This window comes from Molothrus aeneus, chromosome 3 (assembly GCF_037042795.1).
Source record: "Molothrus aeneus isolate 106 chromosome 3, BPBGC_Maene_1.0, whole genome shotgun sequence".
Classification (NCBI taxonomy): Eukaryota; Metazoa; Chordata; class Aves; order Passeriformes; family Icteridae; genus Molothrus; species Molothrus aeneus.
This window is the reverse complement of record NC_089648.1, coordinates 86,596,817-86,618,413: the sequence shown is the minus strand read 5'-3', so window position 1 is coordinate 86,618,413 and position 21,597 is coordinate 86,596,817. Positions and strand designations below refer to the sequence as shown.

General features: G+C 41.2%; 1 protein-coding gene across 1 annotated transcript; it reads left to right on the top strand.

Annotated features, from left to right (window-relative positions):
- Positions 1–311: 311 nt before the first annotated feature.
- On the top strand, positions 312–9,272 carry LOC136554922 (glutathione S-transferase 3). The gene is made up of 7 exons (XM_066547300.1): positions 312–433; positions 2,726–2,832; positions 4,621–4,672; positions 5,388–5,520; positions 6,654–6,795; positions 7,827–7,958; positions 8,504–9,272. The coding sequence occupies exons 2-7, from the start codon at positions 2,746–2,748 to the stop codon at positions 8,645–8,647; spliced, it is 690 nt and encodes a 229-aa protein (XP_066403397.1). The 5' UTR covers positions 312–433; positions 2,726–2,745; the 3' UTR covers positions 8,648–9,272.
- Positions 9,273–21,597: the final 12,325 nt, after the last annotated feature.

The following is a 21,597-nucleotide window of genomic DNA, read 5'->3' as shown; positions in this document are numbered from 1 at the left end:
ACAGATGTCGCAGCCAGATCGCCCTCACATCCAGACAATGAAAGCTCCTCAGGATGTATTTATAGCTCAATACTGCCGGCTCCCTTTACTTCATGGTTTGGAAGATGGCTCAAAACCCAGTGACACAACGCATGGAATCATCACTTTGCAGCGACAAAACCTAGAAAAACCAGTTCTTAACCCAGTTTAAAAATTTAGCGAAATTCTTTAGGGTGAGATGTCTTTCCAGAAGGCTTTGCGAAACTTGCAAATTTACGGCTTCCCATTGGCGGCTGCTCCGCTCGTCGCCGTCCCGTGGCCTGGGCGGGGAGGGCGGCAGGCGGGGCCGGCTGCTGAGGCTGCAGCTGATCGCGGCTGCGGGCGGGGCCGGCCCGAGTGCTTTGCCTTGGGCGTCGTGTGCTCGTTCGGCATCACCGCTTAACCCTCCGTGTGTGTGAGTAATGCGGGCCCCTGGGATTTCCCTCTTCCCGTTCCCCCTCCAAGCGGTCCTTGGCTCAGGTGAGGCGGGGAGCCGGGAGTCTGTGGCGGGCTCAGGCCTGAGCCGTGGATCCGCTCCCGGTCCCGGGCTCCCCGTGTCACAGCGCAGACCGCTCGTCATCTCATGTCTGCCGAGGGCTTGTCCCCGGGAGGGGAGGGAGCCGATGGCCCCGGGGCTGCTGCCTGTCACACGCTGAGCCGGGGACGTGCCCCGGGCTGGTGTTGCGGGTGCAGAGTGGAAGCGCTGCTGGGCTGCTGGATGCAGGCAGGGAAGCTCGGGCCCCAGAGCCCTGGATGTGCGGAACGTGCCAAGCACAGCTGCTCCCCTGGCCCTCTTCACCGATGTCCTTCTGGTCCGTGTTCTCCTTGCGTGGGAGCGATCGTTTCTTGCACTGATATTCATGTTCCCTCATTGCCCCGTTCGCCCAGGTGGCCTTCATCAATCACAGCAAAGGAACAAATTTTTCACAAAGTCCATTTTCCTGTTGAGGTGTCAGGCTGAGGGGAATGGACAGCAACCTACCAGTAATTGTGGCTCCTGGCTGCAAATTGCTATTTTACTTCTTTCTGATAAAGAGCAGAGAAGGGAGAAGCTCTTTGCCCATCACTGAGTGCTCTTTCCATCAGATTTTAGTTCACAAGTTGGACTTTCTCTGCCAGTATGGCATAGCAGGCTCAGTCCTAGGAACCTAGAATGCTACAGCTCATTTCAAAGTTTGTTGATCCCCTGGCATTTAAGAAGATATTATTTATAAAGTATTATAAAAGAAGCACCCACCATGCCTTTACCTTGAGGTGTGTTGGGCATCAGTGACTTGCTTATGTCCTGTGACCTGTTCACTGGCCTGCTAAGAGCGCGTCTCCACAAGCGGCACTGAGGAAAAGCGATTCTTCTGTTTCTTTAGTTTTTTAAACTACAAGTTACAAATCACCTTTGGCCTTTTTCTTCTTTCTCTGTGAATGTAACTGTATTACAAGTAGCTCCTGTTTAATTCTGTTCTTTTGTGTTGTTCACAGTGATACTTTTCTAATTCACTGCTATATTTATCAGTGACAGAGATAGTACTTGGCAGTGTTTTAGTTCCCTGTCACCTAAGAGCAATCAGAGGCTCCTGAGCAGGCAGGGTGGAATAGCCAGGCTCGTTTGAATTCCCATGGCCTGATGCACTCTCATATTTTGTGTTCTCTTTTCATGCCTGCTGGCTAACAAGCAGATCACTTTGTGCATGCTCAAGGTCTTTTTTCCCTCTGCTTATGAAGGAGCTCTTGGAACATTGGAAACTGGAGGTTATTGTTCACATGCCAAGAGCCTCTTTTCCAGAATTACTTGAACTGTGGATTGAAGTGACAATTCCTTACAGAGGGAAAACAGCTCTCAGTTGCAGCAAGGACTTGCTATAAGGGAGTTCTGCATGTGAAATGCCAGTGTGATTAAATTTGATTGCTCTTTTGTCTTATGGCTCTACAGCAGAATCCAGTTTCTCCTGAGGCCTAAACAGTAGTCTGTTCAAAAAACAACAATTAATAGCCTCATTTATGAAGTCATTAAAGGACTTTATGGACTTAAAGTTTTGCATAGCAACAGGGTTTATTAATAGAAAGAAATGCAGCCTCTAGAAGGATAAGTAGTGCAACACTCTGAAACTCTGTATTTTAATCTGGATTATTACAGAAGAAACAAGCCATTCTTCTGAAGTTTCTACTGATCCTCATATTGTGATATTTTTGAAGTTGCTACTGATTGCTAGATCACCACAGCGAGAAAAAAAAGTGAGAGGCTTAAAAGTACATTCCCATGCTTCACCCAAACGAGTAGAATTAATGTTTAGATACTTTTGGCATTCCTTGATACAAGATCTGCCAGTTTTGGAAACTGGGTTTCCTACCTCTTCTCCTTGATCAAGACTTGGCTTTTAGTGGTGTCTGTGTAACTTCAGTGCTAAAACTTACATTTTCTAAACATTTTAAGGTTTTTCTTCATGGTGACTTTTTTTTTTTTTCTGTTATCTCCTACTTAGCAACTTGATACTTACTTTTCCTGAATTTCAGGGGGATGAAAAGTGTATGAAATAGTTTGACTTGACTGTGCAGCAAGAAAATCGAATCAGTTTAGACTGAAACTTTGCTAAAATATTTTATCAAAAATTAACTTAAATTTCTGTTGTGTGAGTGACCAGTGAACCATTATTCCAGCTGCCATCAGATTTCTGTATAATTATTAACTTTCTATCTCTTATAACTCTTTTAGATTACAGAAAGTTCGAAGTCATGTCCACAAAACCAAAACTTTACTACTTTGATGGAAGAGGCAAGATGGAATCGATTCGTTGGTTGCTGGCTGCAGCTGGGGTTGAGGTTTGTTTTAGAGTTTTTAACTTCTAGCTGCACATTGATAAGCTCGTCTTTGAGGCAGATCACATGTCATTAGTCAAAAAAGAAAAGGCATCCCAAGATGCAATAGTAAATGAAGGTTGGCTATTCAGTGTAATTAAATACTTTTACTTCAGGCACACAAAAGCATGGCTTCAAGTTGCATGTTTTCTGAGCAGTGACACTGTAAGCAGTGGCACTTGCTTAACACAAGAATGTGCAGTCCTTAATTAAGCACTTGATTAATGAGCCAGAGCTGCTGAGCTGATAGATGTGTTGCTTGCATAACAAGTGTTATCTGGTAAAACAGCAATTTACTTTCTCTAGTCTTCCTGTTTTCAGTTGAATGCTCACACAGAGATTTTTGTTTTATTTTTCACTCCACTGGCTGCATCCTCCATAAGCTGTAACACAAAATATGTTGTGTCTAGCATCATTTAGATGAAACTTAGGGGGGTGAAGTGAGCAAATTGACCCGTATGTGTAGGGAAATCAGAAATCTTTAAATACTTGGGTAAAACAGCTAAAACAGCCTTTACTTTTTTCTGATGGTATATGATTGACTTATTCATTTGCTGGCCAACTTGGTGGTAAACTGGTAATACAGTTTGAGGACATAAAGGACTAGTATTTGCTCTGAGTGCCCTCTTTTACACAATAAGCTGTTACAGTACATACAGTTACTTGTGAACTGAGCCAAGGAATACAAGTTTTTTAAAAAGACCACCAGTGTTTTTTTGAAGGCCTTGCAGAAGACAGAACTGTCTGCTTCCATCCATAATTTGTTCCTATGTTTTAAGTCCCTCTCTCTTCTTTTTTGAGTTTAAAAAAAAAGCTGTTGATAAGTACCAATTACTACATTTTTTTCCATGGAATATTATTTTCTCAGCTTCTCCTCAGCAGAAACCTGGGTCCTGAATTTTAGACTGTGGTCATCCTTGCTTTGGTTGAACATTGGCAGTGTGTTAATGTGCCTGATCTTCTGGGGTTTCTCTAGTATAGCAAATCTTAATTACTGAGTGGCACAGATGTTATGAGAGGCTGACTGAGCAAGGCATTTAGGGATTGGTAACATCAACCATTTTCTAGTCTCCATGTTGTGCACTGATCACAGACATGCACGGCACATGCAAACACATACATGTAGATGTCTAACTTTGGGGTCTTAATCTTGAACTCAATTTCTCCATAAATAACACTGATTGGACCAGCCATCCTCAGTTGTACTGAGTGCAACTACATCTATCTGATCACCAGCAATTCTGTATCTTTTTGTTTCTCATCTTGTGAATATTTACTCTCAGGAGTCTGAAACATGCATCTATATCAAACTTCCTGCAGGGCTTGCTACTTGTACACTATTTTGTAAAAGCTTTGTTTTAACTTCCAAAGAATTCATTCCTGTCTAGCTCCCAAGTCAAAATATTGCACAGCAGATTTTTTCCACATTCCAGAAAGCATATTAAGGACAGCCTAGACTGTATTGTTGATTGTTACACATTATATTGCCTGTTTAATACCAAACAAACCATCCTCACTCCAGTTCTTATTGCCTGTTCTTCTGCTAGGGTTGCCCTTAGCACCATTTATCAAGTGTGACAGTCCAGGAGATACTGCCAGCACTTCTGTCCTTGGTGTGATCTCCCTTTCCCATCTGAAATGAAAAGAGCCATGATGTATATTCTTTTCCTTTTATGGTGCTTTAAAAGTTTATCTCTTCTAGAAATGTGAAAAGATTCTTATTTCCTCTTCTTCCTCACTCTCTTTTGTCAGTTTGAAGAAGAGTTTTTGGAAACCCGAGACCAGTATGAGAAACTCCTACAAGGTGAGTCCATGTGAAACCTCAAGAAATCTGAAATCAGACTTAGAGAAGATGTGTGAAGTCTTTGAAGACTTTTCACACAGAAGAGTAAAGCTGAGAGCTGTGAGCAGCTGCTGAGGCTGTTTTTTGCAACATGTGGACAGATGAAATTGCAAACTGAGTATCTTTCCAACCTGCAGGGTTTGCCCGGCCTCTGGATTCTTCTGTTCTCTATTTGTCTACACATCCCACCTGGTCCCACAAACTTAACCATGGGCTTCAGTAACCAGAAAATATGTATCTCAAAATTTCATGTTATATCCTGATATAGCCTAAAGATTGGTCATAAGAGGATCTAACATTTGCTTCAAATAGTGTTTGAATAATGGAACAGAGGGTTTTTTACATTGTTTGGAACTAGACACTTTTTACTCAGTTGAGATGTTTAGTGTGATTGTCTCCACTGCATTTCAATTTCATTTCAAAAGCTGCTGTACATAGTCCTGACTGAAACTTCAGGGAAATTTTTTTAAAGGAAGGATGGTAACCCGCAATAATTGTGCTTTTCAGTTGAATTTGTCTGCACCACTGGAATTTATTTTTTGCATGGAAGAACTCTAGTTTAATACAATGGCTACCCACAGCAAGCTCACCATAAAAGCAATGTTCCTCTGAAGACAGCAAGAAATCTGACATGGAGTTATTACATCAGCTGAATAATGTGTGTCTGTCCTTTTAGGTGGATCCCTGCTGTTTCAGCAGGTGCCCATGGTGGAGATTGATGGGATGAAGATGGTGCAGACCAGAGCCATCCTCAGCTACATTGCAGCAAAGTACAACCTCTATGGGAAGGACCTGAAGGAAAGAGCCTTGTATGTAACAGTATTACTGTTCTTGAATTTAGTATAGTAGTTCAGATGCATCTAGAATTAATTGCATAGTTGCACACACACGTGTGGGCTCAGCAATACACAACTTGCAGTGAGCCTGAGAAGCCACAGTTAGATGCAAGCCAACTGATTTGTCCTAACTCAGTTACTTTTCACATACAAATATTTGAGTCATGGCTTTATTGTGCCTTACTGAAAGATTAATACAGCCTGACAGGTATTTGAGAGGTGACTGGCATGTAGATGCTGAACTACTTCTGTAACCAGAAAACTCTGGAAAGAAATGGTTAGTTTCTAACTTTGGGCTACACAATAAGAGTGGTCATTGATATTATCTGTGGTTGCATGATGTCCCACTGCACTGAAAAACTGTGTGGTTTAGATCTTTGAAAGCTAGGGAAAGAACAGCTAAAAGCTGTTGAAAAACTATTGGTTTCATGTGAAATAACATCTGTGTGAAATTACATCTTGATGTTGTGTCTGTGAAGAAAAAAAAAGTATGATGGGGCTGTCTCAGTATGTAGCATTTTAAAGGTCCATCTACAGTACAAAACCTGCTCTGATAGCTCTGGGAAAGGGACAATCCAAAGAACTGCTATACTGATAATTTAGCTGGATGAAGAACCTGGTATGCTATAAACTTCCAACCCCATTATTTATCTGTTTGGCACTACTTGGACTTTGGATGAAATTCTGAAGATGAGATACATCCAGACAATTAAGTGAGTTGGGAATGACTCCTTGTGGTGCTGTGTGTTTCTTTGGTGATTGTGAAGTGATCTGTAACACCAAAGGTACACACTTAATCTCTGTGCAATCCTGTTTAAACTTGCACAATGAAGCAAGTAAAGAGCCAAAATCACTACAAATACAAATAAGACTCCCACTGTGACATATTTTTTTAATTGCAGAAATCATTTCCATGAGGGCTTGTGTTTGAGATTGCTTAAAAAGCATTTCTCAGATCACTCTGCAGCCTGGAAAGGAGTGTGGGGGGGAAGGCACCACGACAGGGGGATGGGAAATTCAGTGTTTACTATCCTAAAACAAATATAAGGTGATTTGGCTTGTGAAGGTGCCTTCTATTTAAGGTTTTTGTTTGCTTTGGTTTCAAGGATTGATATGTATGTTGGAGGAACTGATGACCTTATGGGCTTCATTTTGATGTTCCCTTTCTTATCAGCAGAGGATAAAGAGAAACAACGTGCTTTAATAATTCAAAAGGCGACAAGCAGGTATTTCCCAGTGTATGAACAGGTACGGAGGAGGATCATTTCCTTCCCTGGTTCTGGAGGGATGACAATGGGAACACTGGGTGTTTCACCACAACCAGAAGCAGAAGTGTCAGTGCAGTACTTTACACCAGAACATCCATACTGTCTGTTGCCTGGAGGGGGATCAGAGCAGTATCAGATACATTGGGGTGGGTCAACCCAAGAGACTTTGAATGTATTGTCTTCCCCATGTCCAGGTGAGAAAGGGAGTGATACAGCAGCTTTGATGGACTTCTGGTACCCAGCCAGGGTCAACCCCACCACAGTAATTTGCATTGCAAAAGCAGTGCTAATTGTCTTCTTTGTTTAACATTTCAAATACCTTTCAGTTGGGTTTTTGTAAACACAGTAATACACAGCTATCACTGCTGGCTTCTAGCCATACTGTAATCTTGGTGTTTCCCTAACTGATCATTTGAGAGATAGGACCCAAGAGGTACTCTCAATGGAAATTAATATGTATGGACAGGATGATCTAGCAGGAATAGTTCCTCTCTATTTTAAAGACTAAAGAGAAAACAGTTTTTCACTTTGCAAGGTCTCCTATAAGTGGTTGCCAGGGTGCATTCTGCCCTATAGTCCACTTGTTGCATCTTAGCCCTATGCTTTAGGCCAATCTCTTTTATACTATATATCTCTTTTATACTTTTATACTCTCTATTTTCGCATTGAAGCTGTAAAAATATATAGAAAAAATCCAGATAAATTAGACTTGAAAGATGTGAATACCAAGAAGGTATCTAACCCTATAGTCTAGTACACAAGGTTACCTAGAGTTGTAGGAAGAAAGGATTGGTAAGAAAAACTCTGGGATTTGGTATTCTGGATTTCTGCTGTAAAATGATCAGTGACTGCTGGTGTATCCCCTGTTCCCCCTTTTAGCTGCATGGGAGAGAAGGATGAAAAGGAAAGTAGTGTTGTCAAAGAAGGTGTGCCTATGAATTTTGAATTTACTTTCTCTAGTAAATTGGCTGGCTGTCCAGACCTGAGTGTTTTCATCTATGACATTTCTAGGTTTTGAAAGACCATGGGCAGGACTTCCTTGTTGGCAACAATTTTAGCTGGGCAGATGTTCATCTTCTTGAAGCCATTTTAATGGTAGAAGAGAAGAAGTCAGATGTGCTCTCAGGCTTTCCTCAGTTACAGGTACCTTGCTTTAAAAAGATGTCCATATGGCTATAAATGTGATAAATTTTATTTCAAAGTCTGTTCCGTGTAAATAATTCCACAAACATTTGTTACTTTTTCATTGTAGTCTTGCTTTTCCTGCTTTAGGAAGAGCCTTGTAAGATGTTTCATCTAGAGAAACTGTTATATTTTGGAGTAACCCCTGTACACAGCTGAAGAAATGCAACCTCCCTTTTTTTGACACTCACCAGTTCTGTGATACTGCTAAGTGGAAGATATTTTCTGGATCACAAGAACGATCTTAGTAATGTACATCTTAGAAACCACAGATAACTTAACACTTCATCCCATATCAATACAACATAGATGGCTCATTTGTTACTGTGGAAAATAAAAGGGTTGAAGAGAGTGGGAGTAAAATTCATCCACACTTGAAACCATATTTCCTGTCTTGTCTCCACATACAGCTTGTTAAAGGATGTTACACAAATCAGTAAAGTAGGGTTTTTTCTTGTGTTACTTTCTGTTCTTTAAATACCCTGTACTTACTGTTTGCCTTTTAGGCATTTAAAGCAAGGATAAGCAGCATCCCCGCAATCAAGAAATTTCTGGAGCCAGGAAGCCAGAGGAAACCTGTTCCTGATGATAAATATGTGGAGACTGTCAGGAGAGTTCTCTGCATGTATTATGATGTAAAAGCAAATTAGTTTGCCTGGCTGCAGGCTGTAAGAGAGCTGCCTGATTGCACGTGTCCAATTACACTGTGAAGGAAGGCAAAGGGATGTTCCAGAAGTGTTTCAGTGGGAAAGAGGTCATGATCTGACACAAAATACAGCAGGCAGGTGTCTTTTAGAACACTTCAGTACTAGCCTATTTTCTCCTTCATTCATCTCGAGATTTTTTCTGGTAATTTTAAGCAAGTGAAATGGCAGCAAGCACACTGTTTTCCTAGAGACTTTGTGGAACAGCAGAAAAGAGAAATGTGAGTTGCTGACTGATAGCTTCAGTATGTCGTGCTATTTCTGAGGACTTTTTTCTAGATCCAGATCAGATTTTTATATGATAATTGCTTCCAATGTAGGCCTTTATTCCTCTTCAATATCACTGTTGGCAAATGAAACAAGTGGTTTTGAAAGAAAGTGGGAGTGAGTTCTTTCTCCTGCAAGTTCTACTGGACATCAGTGACTTGTCTAAATGTCAACACTGTGCCTTTATAACTAAGCTGCACTTTTATTACTGAATTAGGAAATAAACTGACTGCCAAATGATGCTTTTGTTTAACTGCTGTATCTAGAGGACCTGTACTAATCAAATAAACTTTTTATATAGTCACATTGTCCTGTTGTTTTGTGAATGAAAGCTGAGGCTTGCAAACATAATTTTTACTTTTCTTGGAGGATAAATTCTTTTTATTTTATATGAGGAGGGCCGTTGCTAACTCACATGCCTCATGGAAAGGTATATTTTGTTTGTGTTTATAAACAAGAGAATGGAGATGTGAAGGGGAGGTAGTAAACCATCGCACAAACCTGATATAGCTCTTATCTAGTACCAACCAAACTCAAAATGTTTCTTTTCCTCTTTTTTTAAAATTCTATGTTTTCCACAGACAGCTAGACAAAGGAATTTAAAATTGTTTTAATCACTTCAAAAAATGGCACTGGTTTATGAAAAGCTGCTTTGCAGGATGTTACCTTGGTGTTTAATATTTTTATTTATACTTCTACATTAATGACATAGCTTACAAGAAAAGACTTGTGCTCAATCTCTGATGGCCCTGGTTTATTCCAGTGTTAGCTGTGGGTTGAGAAATAAGGATGCTGCTTGACACTGGGATGTAGTAAGTACACTCATCTGATATTTGATGAAGAAGTTCCCCACCTGTGAGCTCGTCAGACTCCCCAGCTTGAGCAAGATTGAAGTTTGCAGTGCTACAAACACTTTCCCCTCATTGCCAGGTATACAAAGTTTGTATTGACCTACAGTAATTTATCAGCTAATGTAGTGTCAATTGCAATTACAGTTCAGTCCTTGGTTTAATCTCAGATTAGTTCATTAGAAAAGTTTGGAAAACGCTGTGGTTGTTGATCATAATTCCTTTGCTAAGTGAATTTTTTCTCCACAAAATGAGGCAAGTTTTTGTGTAATGCTGTTCAAGAGTTCCACAAGCAAAGATGTAGCAGATGTAGGAGGCGCCTCTGCCAGTACCTGTTGGTGATAAGCCTAACAGCTGATGGTTATTCCTATAAGTATGTAGAGTGGTACAGCAGCAATGAATGTCAGCAGAAGAACAGCTGGCACTGAAGCCTTGTCATCAACACTGCATGTGTTTGGGACAGGGTTAACTTCAGCAGAGCTCAAGAGTGGTTTTGTGGACTGAATGACACTTAAACAGCATTTGGTGCACTCTTGAAGCACATTTTTCAGTTTAACTTCACCCAGAAAGAACTCCAGTTTGTACACTCCAAGATCACACTATGATGGGAGCCAAAGCACAGTTAAGAAATTAATTTTTAAAACATCCTCCTGTTCCAGACTACTAATGCAGACATACCCTGTAAGGCTCCAGGTCTGGCCCAGGTGATGGTTCATTTCCTGATATTTCAGTAAATTGTTGATAAGAACTTCCAATTTTGTTTCATTATTTTTTTTACTTATCTTCTTGGTTTGTATAAACACCTTTAGGTATTTTTCACTTCAAAAATACCTAAAGGTGTTTATACATCATGAGGACTTCTCCATACAAAATCTACAGCCATGTTTGCTTATGCAAGGCTGCACAGTGTTGTGGGTTAACTCTGATAGCCTTCTTATTTTTATATTCCCATGCAGGTTTGTCAATTTACTTTCTAACCTGTAAAGAGCAGCAGGTTTACAAACTGTTAGGGTGATCTTCCATATTCTGGGCAAACTAGGGATGAAATCAGCTTAAATCTAAGCTTTTTACAGAATATCTTTTTTTATTGAGCAACCTTGAGTCCTGGTAAGCATTCTAGCAGTAATTATTTAGGGTGTTAGCTGACTTCAGTAGTGCTTTTACAACACATAAGAGCTCTTCAGTTCTGTTACCAACCTTCAAGACAGTGGTAAACAAGTAAAATGTACAGATGTTTGTTGCTGTTTCTCCTATGTTTCACAATGTTGCCAACCCAATAATTCCTGGCTAAATGTTACTTAATGCACAGTAACCTCAAGATTTGTTTCACTCTTACCTGTCACAAATCACTTAGGTGTTAGACAGGCAGTTTTGATGTGTTCTCCAAGAAGGACTAGGAGTTTTCTTCAACTCTTGCTCTGGTAAGACCTATTTATGTACAAATCAGCCTGAGCATCATTCTGATAGCCAAATAAATTATGCTTGGTGGAGGTAAGGGTTGTGATCCTATACAACCATTTTTGGTTTAAAACACTCTGCCAATGGAATGACAAGATCATTTCCATTGAAAACACTGGGATAATTCTCACTGATTTACTAGCAAGTACAGGATATTTGCTTTAGTACAAGTTATGGTTTCCGATGATAGTATGGGATCTTTACTTGTGCTTGCTGATGTTTTGGTAGATTGCAGTTAATTCCAGTGGAACTCTGCTATTTGTTTAAGCACATCTGAACGTGCAAAAGAAGCATCACCTATTCATAGGAATTTTTCAAGTCATCCTGCATGCTTCTTGTGGCACTTCTTCTCACCTGACTATAGCAACATGAAAAAAAAACAACAAGATGCCAGATCCAGGGAAAACTAGCCAGGTCGACTGACTGGAGGATTCCTAACACTGCTTCTAGCAGGCATTTGGCAGATATTCCTATGTTTAGTATCACTTGCCAATTGCCACCATAGGCAAAACAGACTCGATTTGGGGAAAATTTCTTTATAACCAATGTTATAAATGATCAAATCGGAAGCCAATTTTATAAGAAAATTTAGCAAGGATTTATTAGATCGTCAGCAAAATAGAATTTTGAAAACCAACCACCACAGCCAAGAGTCAGCATCGAGCCTGGGTTTGGTGGTGGGTGAACAAATGGATCTGACCTCCCAAATCGAATGGCAGAGTCTCCCCCTGTTCACACCAACTGCTTCTCACAGCGAGCTTATATACAGTTTATTCTGCCTGGGGCAGAAATGACCCAATGTTCCTTTGTGTCCCTTCACATGCAGAACTGGGGCCATACATGTGCAGGGGTAGACAAAAGTCCGGTTCCAGGTGTCCAGATGATGTCAGAGCAGTCTGGAGAAGTCAGTATTCACATGTAAAGGGTGGCACCGGTTCCAGGTGTCCAGATGATGTCAGAGCAGTCTGGAGAAGTCAGTATTCACATGTAAAGGGTGGCACCGGTAGTAGATGCAATCTCCGATGAGCAGATCACTCTTGGGTGGCCCAGACATTCCAGGGAAGTCAGTGATCATGGCCCAGGAAGGTTCCATTCATACATCAACAGGCTTGATATTATCTTAACGTTGTCCGGGAACTAATTGAATAAAAATAAGGCTCTGCTTCCGGCTGGAGTGGTCAGAGACATAGCTTGGATTTTACAATATTTTATACATAAATAGCATGAATTATCTCTACCATATACTACAACCAATTCATATAGTTGGTGAGAAAGAAAAACAAAAACTTGAACACCTTCCTCCCATTCCTTTTCTTCCCAGACTCAACCTCCCTCCTTTGTTCCTGACTCCTCTGCCTTCTTCCCTCCTTCTCTTCGTGGGTTTGCAGGCACTTTCTCCACTGTTTTCCCCTGGCACTCTGCCGTACAGCGTTTGCCCCCGTGTTAAACTCATTCCCCACTCCCGCCCAGGCCGTGGCTCAGCCGTGTCCAGCAGGGGGCGATTGGAACCGGCTGGAACCGGCTGTGTCTGGCTGGAACTGGCTTGAACCGGCTGTGGCCGGCTGGAACCGGCTGTGTCCGGCTGGAACGGGCTTGAACCGGCTGTGTCTGGCTGGAACCGGCTGTGTCCGGCTGGTGCAGCCCGGGCCTCCCCTCACGGAGCCGCCGCTGGAGCCGATGCCCCGCACAGCCGTGCCTGGTTTAAAAGGCTGGTCCCTCAGCAGGTTTCCAAGCGGGTCGCGGGGATTATCGGGACCTGCTGGTGCTGACCACACCTTTGAGGTCCAAGAGGGCAGAGTTCGTGTTCCAGAGGTGTGCAGGACGTGGACACCAGGGCGCCTGGACACTGCTGGCGCAGAGGAGTTCTCAGGAGAAACCTGCTGCACTCGGAACCCAGCCTTGCTCCTAGGAAAGGCTTTTTTTATTTGCTGCTAGGGGAAAATTTGAGTCGTAGGCAACTCCTCGGCGTGTCCCCGGGTTCCCTTTAAACAACTCAGGAGCTCTGGGCATGGAATTAGCCTGCCATTACCTTTCCTGCCCCCAGGTGGGGCCCTGCGCTTTCCGCAGGGGCCCGCGGTGGGTCTGGCTGGAGCGAGGCGGTGCAGCCCGGAGCCATCCTCAGGCACAGAGCCCCAAAAGTACACCCGCCTGAGGGACAGACCCTGCTGCAGCAACCTCCAAGCACCAGATGCTCGGTTTTAACATGTGACGCTTTTGGAGTCAGTGGCAACAAATAATGTTATCAGAATGTAATTTATCTGTAAGGCATGGTTAACCTCTGAGCTCCTAAGTGGAAGCATGTCTGCAAGCTGCCTTGGAGTGCAGGGCAGAGAGAAGGATATATACACACATTTCCAGCAGCTCCTTCCAGGCTCTGTTTCAGTGCACATATCTGTTGGAATTTCTCTTGCTGCAGCCTGTGCCTGTTGCCTGTTCTACTTTAACTATGGTCCTCTGAGAAGAGCCTGGTCCTGACCCCTCTGCAACTACATATTAGGTAGGTGAAGAGAGAAACCAGCTCCTTGGCACTTCACTATTTCTCATTTTTATCAAAGAGGTAAAAGAATAATTCGCACATTTCATAGTAGATAAAGTAATAATAAGTAGGAAAGTTGAAACTCAGTGATCTGAATCAGTATTCCATCCATAGGAATTAATAAACCAGAGGCATTTAGTCTAGTTAAATGCAGTTTGCCTAAATTCCCACTGATGTGAGAAGCAGGAACCCAGAGGAGGAGCAGCTGAAGAATACAGTGGATTATCAGCCATATGCCAGCTCCCAGTGTGCCACTGACATCTGAAAATGCTTATGTGACCTGGGTGTATAGTGGAGATTTTCAAATAGCATCATTGTATGTTTGACTCTGACATTGACCCAAGGGCTACCTAGCTTAGGCATCACTTAATCCTAATGCAGAACAGGGGACAATTTTCTAGTTATGCTGCAGATTTGTGTTGCTTACCCTACAAGCACTACTTTTCATTTCAGACCAATTTCAACACTGCAGCTCTACCATTTAATCTCACACCTGGAAATGTCATCCCAGAGATGGAATGGAATGCTAGGCTTTCTGGAAAGAGAAGGGGAGCTTCACCTGATCATTGAGCCTCAGATGCCAGAGCTTAGTACATAGGACCCCAGCCCTGCCAGCCTACTTGGATACACATTAGTTCAAGCAGACAATATCCTTCCACTTACTTTCTCAAGGATGTAGTTATCTTATTTAACTCTTGCTATTATTCAGCAGACAGTTTTGCTGCAGAACATTAGTCAAGGGGTGATCTGGAAGACAAATCTTCTGGATTCCTTTGAAAACCTGATTGAACAATTAGTTCTGAGAAGTTTCAGAATGGGTTGCACAGAGACATCTTTGAAATAAGCAGTATAACTCTGATACTTTTCAGAGCATCTTGTTCTGCATTCTCCCAGAGTATGCCCACAGAGCAAAACAGAGCTATGACAGGAGTGTTTGTGTCTTAATTAGACAGGCACATTATTTTTCTAGTGCCATGGTGCTTTTTTGCTAATAGTAACAGGTGCTAAAATGAAGGCAGTGTAGGGCTGAGGCTGGAGAACATGTATCTGCAGGATCTGGGGGTAATTTTTAGCCTTACCATGTAAGACTTCACTAGTTGGGTAGTGTCTTGTCTCTCCTTGAAGAAAGAGGGATGCCTCTTCAAAACTGACTAATGAACTGTATAGGTTTGGGCCCCAAAGATTTTTGTGTCTTTTCTGCTCATTCCAATATAGAAGATTAGGAATCTTCACTTTCAGCAGTGAAACATATCCCCATCAACACTTTTCTAACATGAGTGTACGTCCTGTATTTTATTATTACAATTTTATTACCTTGTGTATAAAGACCACAGGCAGTTTCAGCATGGTTCTTAGGCACACCCAAGCCATCTTTCAATATATGTACTATGGTAAGGACTGTGCAGGTCTCTGTGTACATCCATTCAGTTTAACCTCTCACCATGCAGGCTGGTGAAAAGAGGCCTCTATGTGTAAGGGAGCTGTTGCCTTTGTGAACTGGGCACTGAGGTCTATAGTGCTGCTAACTAGCTGGGCAAGATGAACCAGTTTCCTATTCCATTATCAAATTTGCATTGAGAACTTCCCTTTGAGAACAAGAGAACAAAAGCACATGAAGGTTTGTATCTGACTCAATGCAATTATCTTTCCCTTAACTTTTTATGTATCTTGTACCATATTGCTAATTTCTTCTGATATTTTTTCATTTGTAGTTTTTATGGGAACGTAACAACTGTTGTACATGCGCAACCTACAGAACTGACTAAGGATGCAGAAATAAACCTGAAATGAAGGTTTAGATTGTTAATGACTTCATTGCCTCTGTTCTGGAGCAAAACTCAGAAAAGTCATTAGGTTTTTAATTCCTGTAAACATTTTTCCTCTTGAATCAAGCAGGTTACAATCTTTCATATCTGTCAAACTTCTGTGGACAGAAGTCCAGCAACTGATGGAAGCTGTCCTGATGGTAGAAGAGAAAGTCCCCTCCATTCTCTCCAAGTTTCCTTTTCTGTGGGAAATTAAATCAAATAGTTATGCACACATATTCATTTTCAGTTTTGAGGAAGACAGAATGTTTGGCAGTTTCTTGCACTCTTACAGAATGCAGATGTAATCAAGAGAGTATCAGGAAATACAACCAACAGAGCAAAACACAAAAGGAGAAAAGCAGAGCTGAGAAATGCATGTGAGAAGTGAATTACAAATCAATTAGTTACAAAAATTATTAGATAAATTATTTTTTATGCATGTGATTTCAGTACGAGAGACAGGGAAGGGCTTTCATTTCCCCTATCTTATGATGGAAGTGGAAGAACACAATTAAATAAAAGCAGCAAAATACAAGCATATAAAAGCAACATTTTCACACTAAGACAGTGGATCTCATTGTTAGAGGATGTCATTGAGGCCAGGAATTTAAATGGATGAAAGAAATGTGAAGGATAGCATGAACACAGTGAAATCTTGAAAGATATTGAACATTCAGGGCTAAGCAGCTCTCCAGTGCAAAAAGATTAAACTGTGAAAGGCAGGTTATCCCAGTATTGATCACTGTGTGGTTTTTAACCTTGTGTTGTAGGCTTGTACCATCTGACTTGTATCTGCTTTTCTCTGAAGTTGGACCATCTGCTCTTAGGGAATTGCCTCCTCCCTCATCAGCCCTGAGCCACCATCTGATGAAGCTGATTTCACAGGCTTTTTTTGGCTTGATTAAAGGTTTTCCCACCCCTATTCCTAGTAGTAGAAAATAAAAATATTCTTTAAACCTAAGTTTAGGTTATTAGTAGTTTTAGTTGTAATAATGCACATAAAGTGAGAGTCTTAGAAAGATCCCCAGAACACAACAGATACCAAATAGAGGAAACATACACTAATACAAGTTTATATCAAAATGTGATGTAATTACAATACATGAGCTATTTAAGTTAAATATTTTACAATTAAATTTGTTAAATATACTAAAGGTATGTTTCAGTTGTATTGGAAACCTTGATCTTGCCTATCTCGTGCCTTGATAAAGCAGCCCTTTGACCATGTTGAGACAGATCAATAAAGACTAAACAATCCAAATAACAATGTACTGAAAACCAGGTCTCCATTTAAACTCTCCTCACAGCACTACAGTGGGTGTAAATTTACAGTGGGTGTAAATCAGAATTAGGGTTATTGTTTTCAGACTTTTCTATGCCAGTGGTCCAACTGAAAGCCAAAGAGCTCAAGGAAATATGTGTGAGGGTTACTACAGGCTTGGTTAACCTTGCTTTGGGCAGTGGGTAAAGCTTCCTGTACAGAACCTGAAGGTTTGCAGCAAGGCTTGAGTGATGCACGACTTGTTCAGACTATTCATGTGGACTCAAATTATCACAGTGGTGTTGTGTGTCAGTTTAGGAGCTTGCATGTTTAGGAGTGCAATAAGCAGCATGGGGAGAATCCTCCTACCCTTCTATGCTTAATTCTTTGGTGGCATTTAGTGATGTACCCTGTGCTCACCTCGGAGAGGATGCTGCAATCAGGCATCATTCCCCAGGCCAGCTGCTTGGTGTTTTGTGAGGATTGCAGGTAGGTACATTTTGACAAGACTTTGAACCTACCTCATCTACAGCACAAGGAAGTGTGTCTGCAGAGCAAAGTGGGAAGGTGACATGCCAGGGCATGGTATACTCACTAGTTAAAATCTGTATTTGCCCAAGCCCAGATCCCTTCAGCAGCACCTGGGCCCCATGCCCACTTCTTGAATACTCATGGGTGTGGCTTAACAAATCATGTGTAGAAGAAACTTATTATCTTTTCTGCTCTGGAGGTTTACAGAACACCTATTCAAATTATAGATAACAGCAACCTCCTTGATATGATTACCTTCAGGTTCCAAAGGAGCTTTGTAATTACATTATGAAAGGCTGTGCTGGAAGCAAAATAAAAAGAGAACAAGGGAGAAAGTCTTTCTGCCAAACAAGAATGGGTAGAAAGGCAACAACCACCAAATCTAGATGTGGCCATAGTCAGCAAATCCAAAAAGTATCAGAATGCTTTGCTTGACCACTCAGTCATCCCTGACCCTTAAATTAGGGACCTCTCCCTCCCTCTCTTTGCCACCAAGCCTACTGTTGTCCTTGGCAGCTTTTGAGACTGCAGAGAGGACAAAGAGACTACAGTTACACGCATGCTCTTCTGTGGTCTCTGTTCCACACACTCAGGTGCATGCTGATATTAAACACCTCAAAAGCAGGAATAGAGTAATCTTGATTCAGTACTGGATAAGTATGAACAAATGCTCCTTTCCTACTCAGCTCTCTCTGTATGTGCTGCATTCCTACTGGAGCCACATCTGCATTACACAGGGATCACTGTGCCCATGCTTGGTAAAGCATGCATTTACATAATATTCAGGTATTCCAAAACATGGTACCTATTCTGCCAGCTGGGGATTTTTCTGGGCCTCTGCTGGACTTCTGATTCATATTTAGGAATTTTCTCGAGGGTAGCCTGGTAGTAACTGGGTTTGACATAGAAAAAATACAGATGCATGCATTAAATGTCATGCTTTACTCAGCATATTATGAACTTATGAGAGAGTTAGAATTAGGCAAAGTGTAAAGAAGCACCATACAGTTCAGTTTTGCTGACAGCATCAACTTCCAAAGCACATAAATTATAAATTTGCAGGAAGCCTCTAAGGGAAGTGCACCCTCTGAAGAAACTGCCAGCAATTGCCAGGCAGAGAAACCATTACAAAACTCCACCTGAGAGGAAAATGTTACCTGGAGACTTTTGTCCTGAGATTCCCCATAGTGAGGTGCTAGTGAGATTCCCCATAGTGAGGAGACCTTATCTTGGCACCCAAATCCCTTTTTCCATTTGCTATGCTATCCTTGTGTCTGTTCACATCCACTTTCAGTTTTGGGATTTTTTAGCTGAAATACAGATAGAAAAGCTGAAACAATTACTTCTCATGGGTAAGAAAATCATCATTTATTTAATCTCTGAGTGTTAGCCATGTACATTCAATTTCAAAAATAAATGCTATTGCCTTGAGACATAGAGTGGGTTGTGACATAAACTGCTCATCCAATTTTTATATCAAGTAAACTTGATACTGTATTTCAAAGTAATTGAGCCCTGTTATTCCATACTTTGAGTAACTTCTCTATGCCATACAGCAGCAAAAATAAAGACCTGCCAAATAATTAAATAAGCCTAGAAACTTTAGTGGTTTTTCTTTAAATTATTACTATTACCTTAAATATGACCCAGGAAAAATCTATAATTTTCTCAGCGTGTTCAAATATCTTGCTTTTGTATTTGGGTAAAATGCCCCCAAAATTCCAAGAGAACAGTTTGAATAGATGGCTACCTTAGAAACTGTGAGGTTGGTGTCATAGTGTAGTCAAATCAGCAAACAAAGGCTGTCTCTGCTTGGGTGTCAGTTTTCAGAACCATACCACTTTAAACTGGATAGTGTCGGTTTAAGAGCAATGGGAGGCTTTTTCTCTTATTGGGTATGGCTGGAAACTCCCCCAGGCTGCAGAGTTTAAACAGCCCTGGGGAACCTGCCTGTGCTGGGTGGGGTCTGAGTTAAGGTCAGAAGGTAAGAACTTACAAATTCCTTTTTCTTAAAGTGTTTGTATGACTATTTTAAAGTGACACAACTAAGTTTTTTAGGGCATCTGCTGGTCTAATGTAAATTCTCTACTTTCCTTAGTTCGTCTGTGTGCCAGGTAGACTAAAAATTGCTTGATAGTTATTCACCAGTGGAAGCTGCAGGAGAGAAAATACCAGAGAAAGGTGTGTTTTAATCAGGAAATTAATTCTATGGTGCAGTCTAGAGCTGACCAAGGCAGCCATGAAACTACTGAGAGGACAAAGTGCAAGTCTCGAGCACTGTGTTGTTTCTTCTGGGTTTGAGCAGGAAAGCTGGCCCATGGGGTATGCTGGACTCTAATCTCAGCTCCAGGGCTAAACAGCACTTCATTCTGAGTCCTCCTGTTTTTGGAAAATGATGATCTCTTAAATTGTTCTTGCATCCCTGAGATGTATACTCAGAGAAATTCTGGACAGGCATGTTACTGAGGCTTACAAGGCAGTAGGAAATGGAATAGAAATATGGATTTTAGACAAAAGCAATTTAAAAATTGTATGTAGTCAAATTTTGTGTTGAAGCTTTTGATAGATGTCAGGGCAGTGTATGCAGGATGCAATTATTTATTTTACTGCAGCATAAATTCATGACATGAACCAGTTCTTCAGCAATGTCTGGGTTAGTGCAGCAGTCCCCAAATGTCCTGAGTAGTGTTTTTGCTATAGGAATCAGATATTACTTAATTAAAATTACAAGGTTTTGCATGCCTGTTCTCAACAGTCCCTGGACATCTGGCTGTTTGTACCTTTTGCAAGAGTCAATTTTGCTCAGCAGGAGCAGTCAGACATAGCTTTTCAGGAGCAAGAAACACCAGCTCATATTGTGGACTACTTGTAAGCGTGGTGGCTTGTACTGTTGTTATGCAATGTATGTTAGACCATTTCCTATCTCTTTTTTGTCCTTCTGCCATATGGTCAGGCTGACACGTTTCTCTGGCAATTGTATAACTTTAACAGTTCAGTAATTCATGGAGCATTTGATAGTTTACTTCCACTAGAAGTCATAAATCCACACAGCTTCCATAGCTGCCCAGAGGCACGGCACACTCCAAATGCATACTGAGAATCAGTATAAATATTTACAGACTCGGAGCAGCTGATAGATCTTTGTTAATGCAATTAATTCAGCTGCTTGTGTGCTCAGCTTTGGACTGAGTGGTGGAGTTTCTGCTGCTTTATTCTTAGTAGTTAGTCAATAACCTGTATTCCAGGTTAATAATAACGTGACCACCCACAAATAACAATTCCAGATTGGTATTTAGAAACAGCACATCTGTTACATCTGCTTGAGCCTTTTAGGGTTTATGGCTGGTTACTGCACAGCTGTGATGTCATTCCTTTCCCAGGTGGAAGGAGTAGCATAGTGGGATTTGGCATGTCAGTTACTGTCCCAGAGGCTGTTCTTGCCCTTCTTGTGCAAACAAGGTGAATGATTTACCACAGTGTGGCAGTCCCCGGACAACTGCAGCTAACTTCAAAATCTTCAACACACAACCTTGTGTGTTGCCCAGTGAATGGGTCCTTCAACACCTTAGGTTATCAGTATCAGGGGTTTTCCTATTTCCTTGAAAGAGCTGTCTGGCACTGGCAGAATCCTACAACTTCTGAAAAGTGTTAGTTTTTAGTGCCTTGTCTTGGAATATTTTGAATTATTTTAATATGATTTTCAGATAATAGCTACTCATCTTACTCAAGAATGTGTAAGGGAAGTACAGAATATCTGTGCAACAAATTGTAACTTATATAGAAAGGCCCAATGATCATTTTTAATTAAGGCAAACACAAACTGAAAGTAGCTGCCTGTATGTGAGCTACAGGTGTCAGCTGCTGTATAATCAGTGGAGATGCATTCAGCAGATCTAAAGATTAAGGTGACTTTTAACCAAAACTCAAGAGGGTTTTTTTGGGATATTTTTTTTTGGTTGGTTGGTTTTGGTTTTTGTTTTTTTTTTGTTGATGGTGTTTTTGGATGGTTTGGGGTTTTTTGTGTTGGTTTTTTGTTTGGTTTTTTTTTTTTTTTTTTTGTGTGGGAAGGTTAAGGTAACTAAAATCCACTCAGAGCTGACAGAGTTTTTTTAATTAAAAAAAAATCTTATGGCAAATTTTAATTCTATGTTTGTCATTGTTCTTCTCACATAATTTAATGCTACATA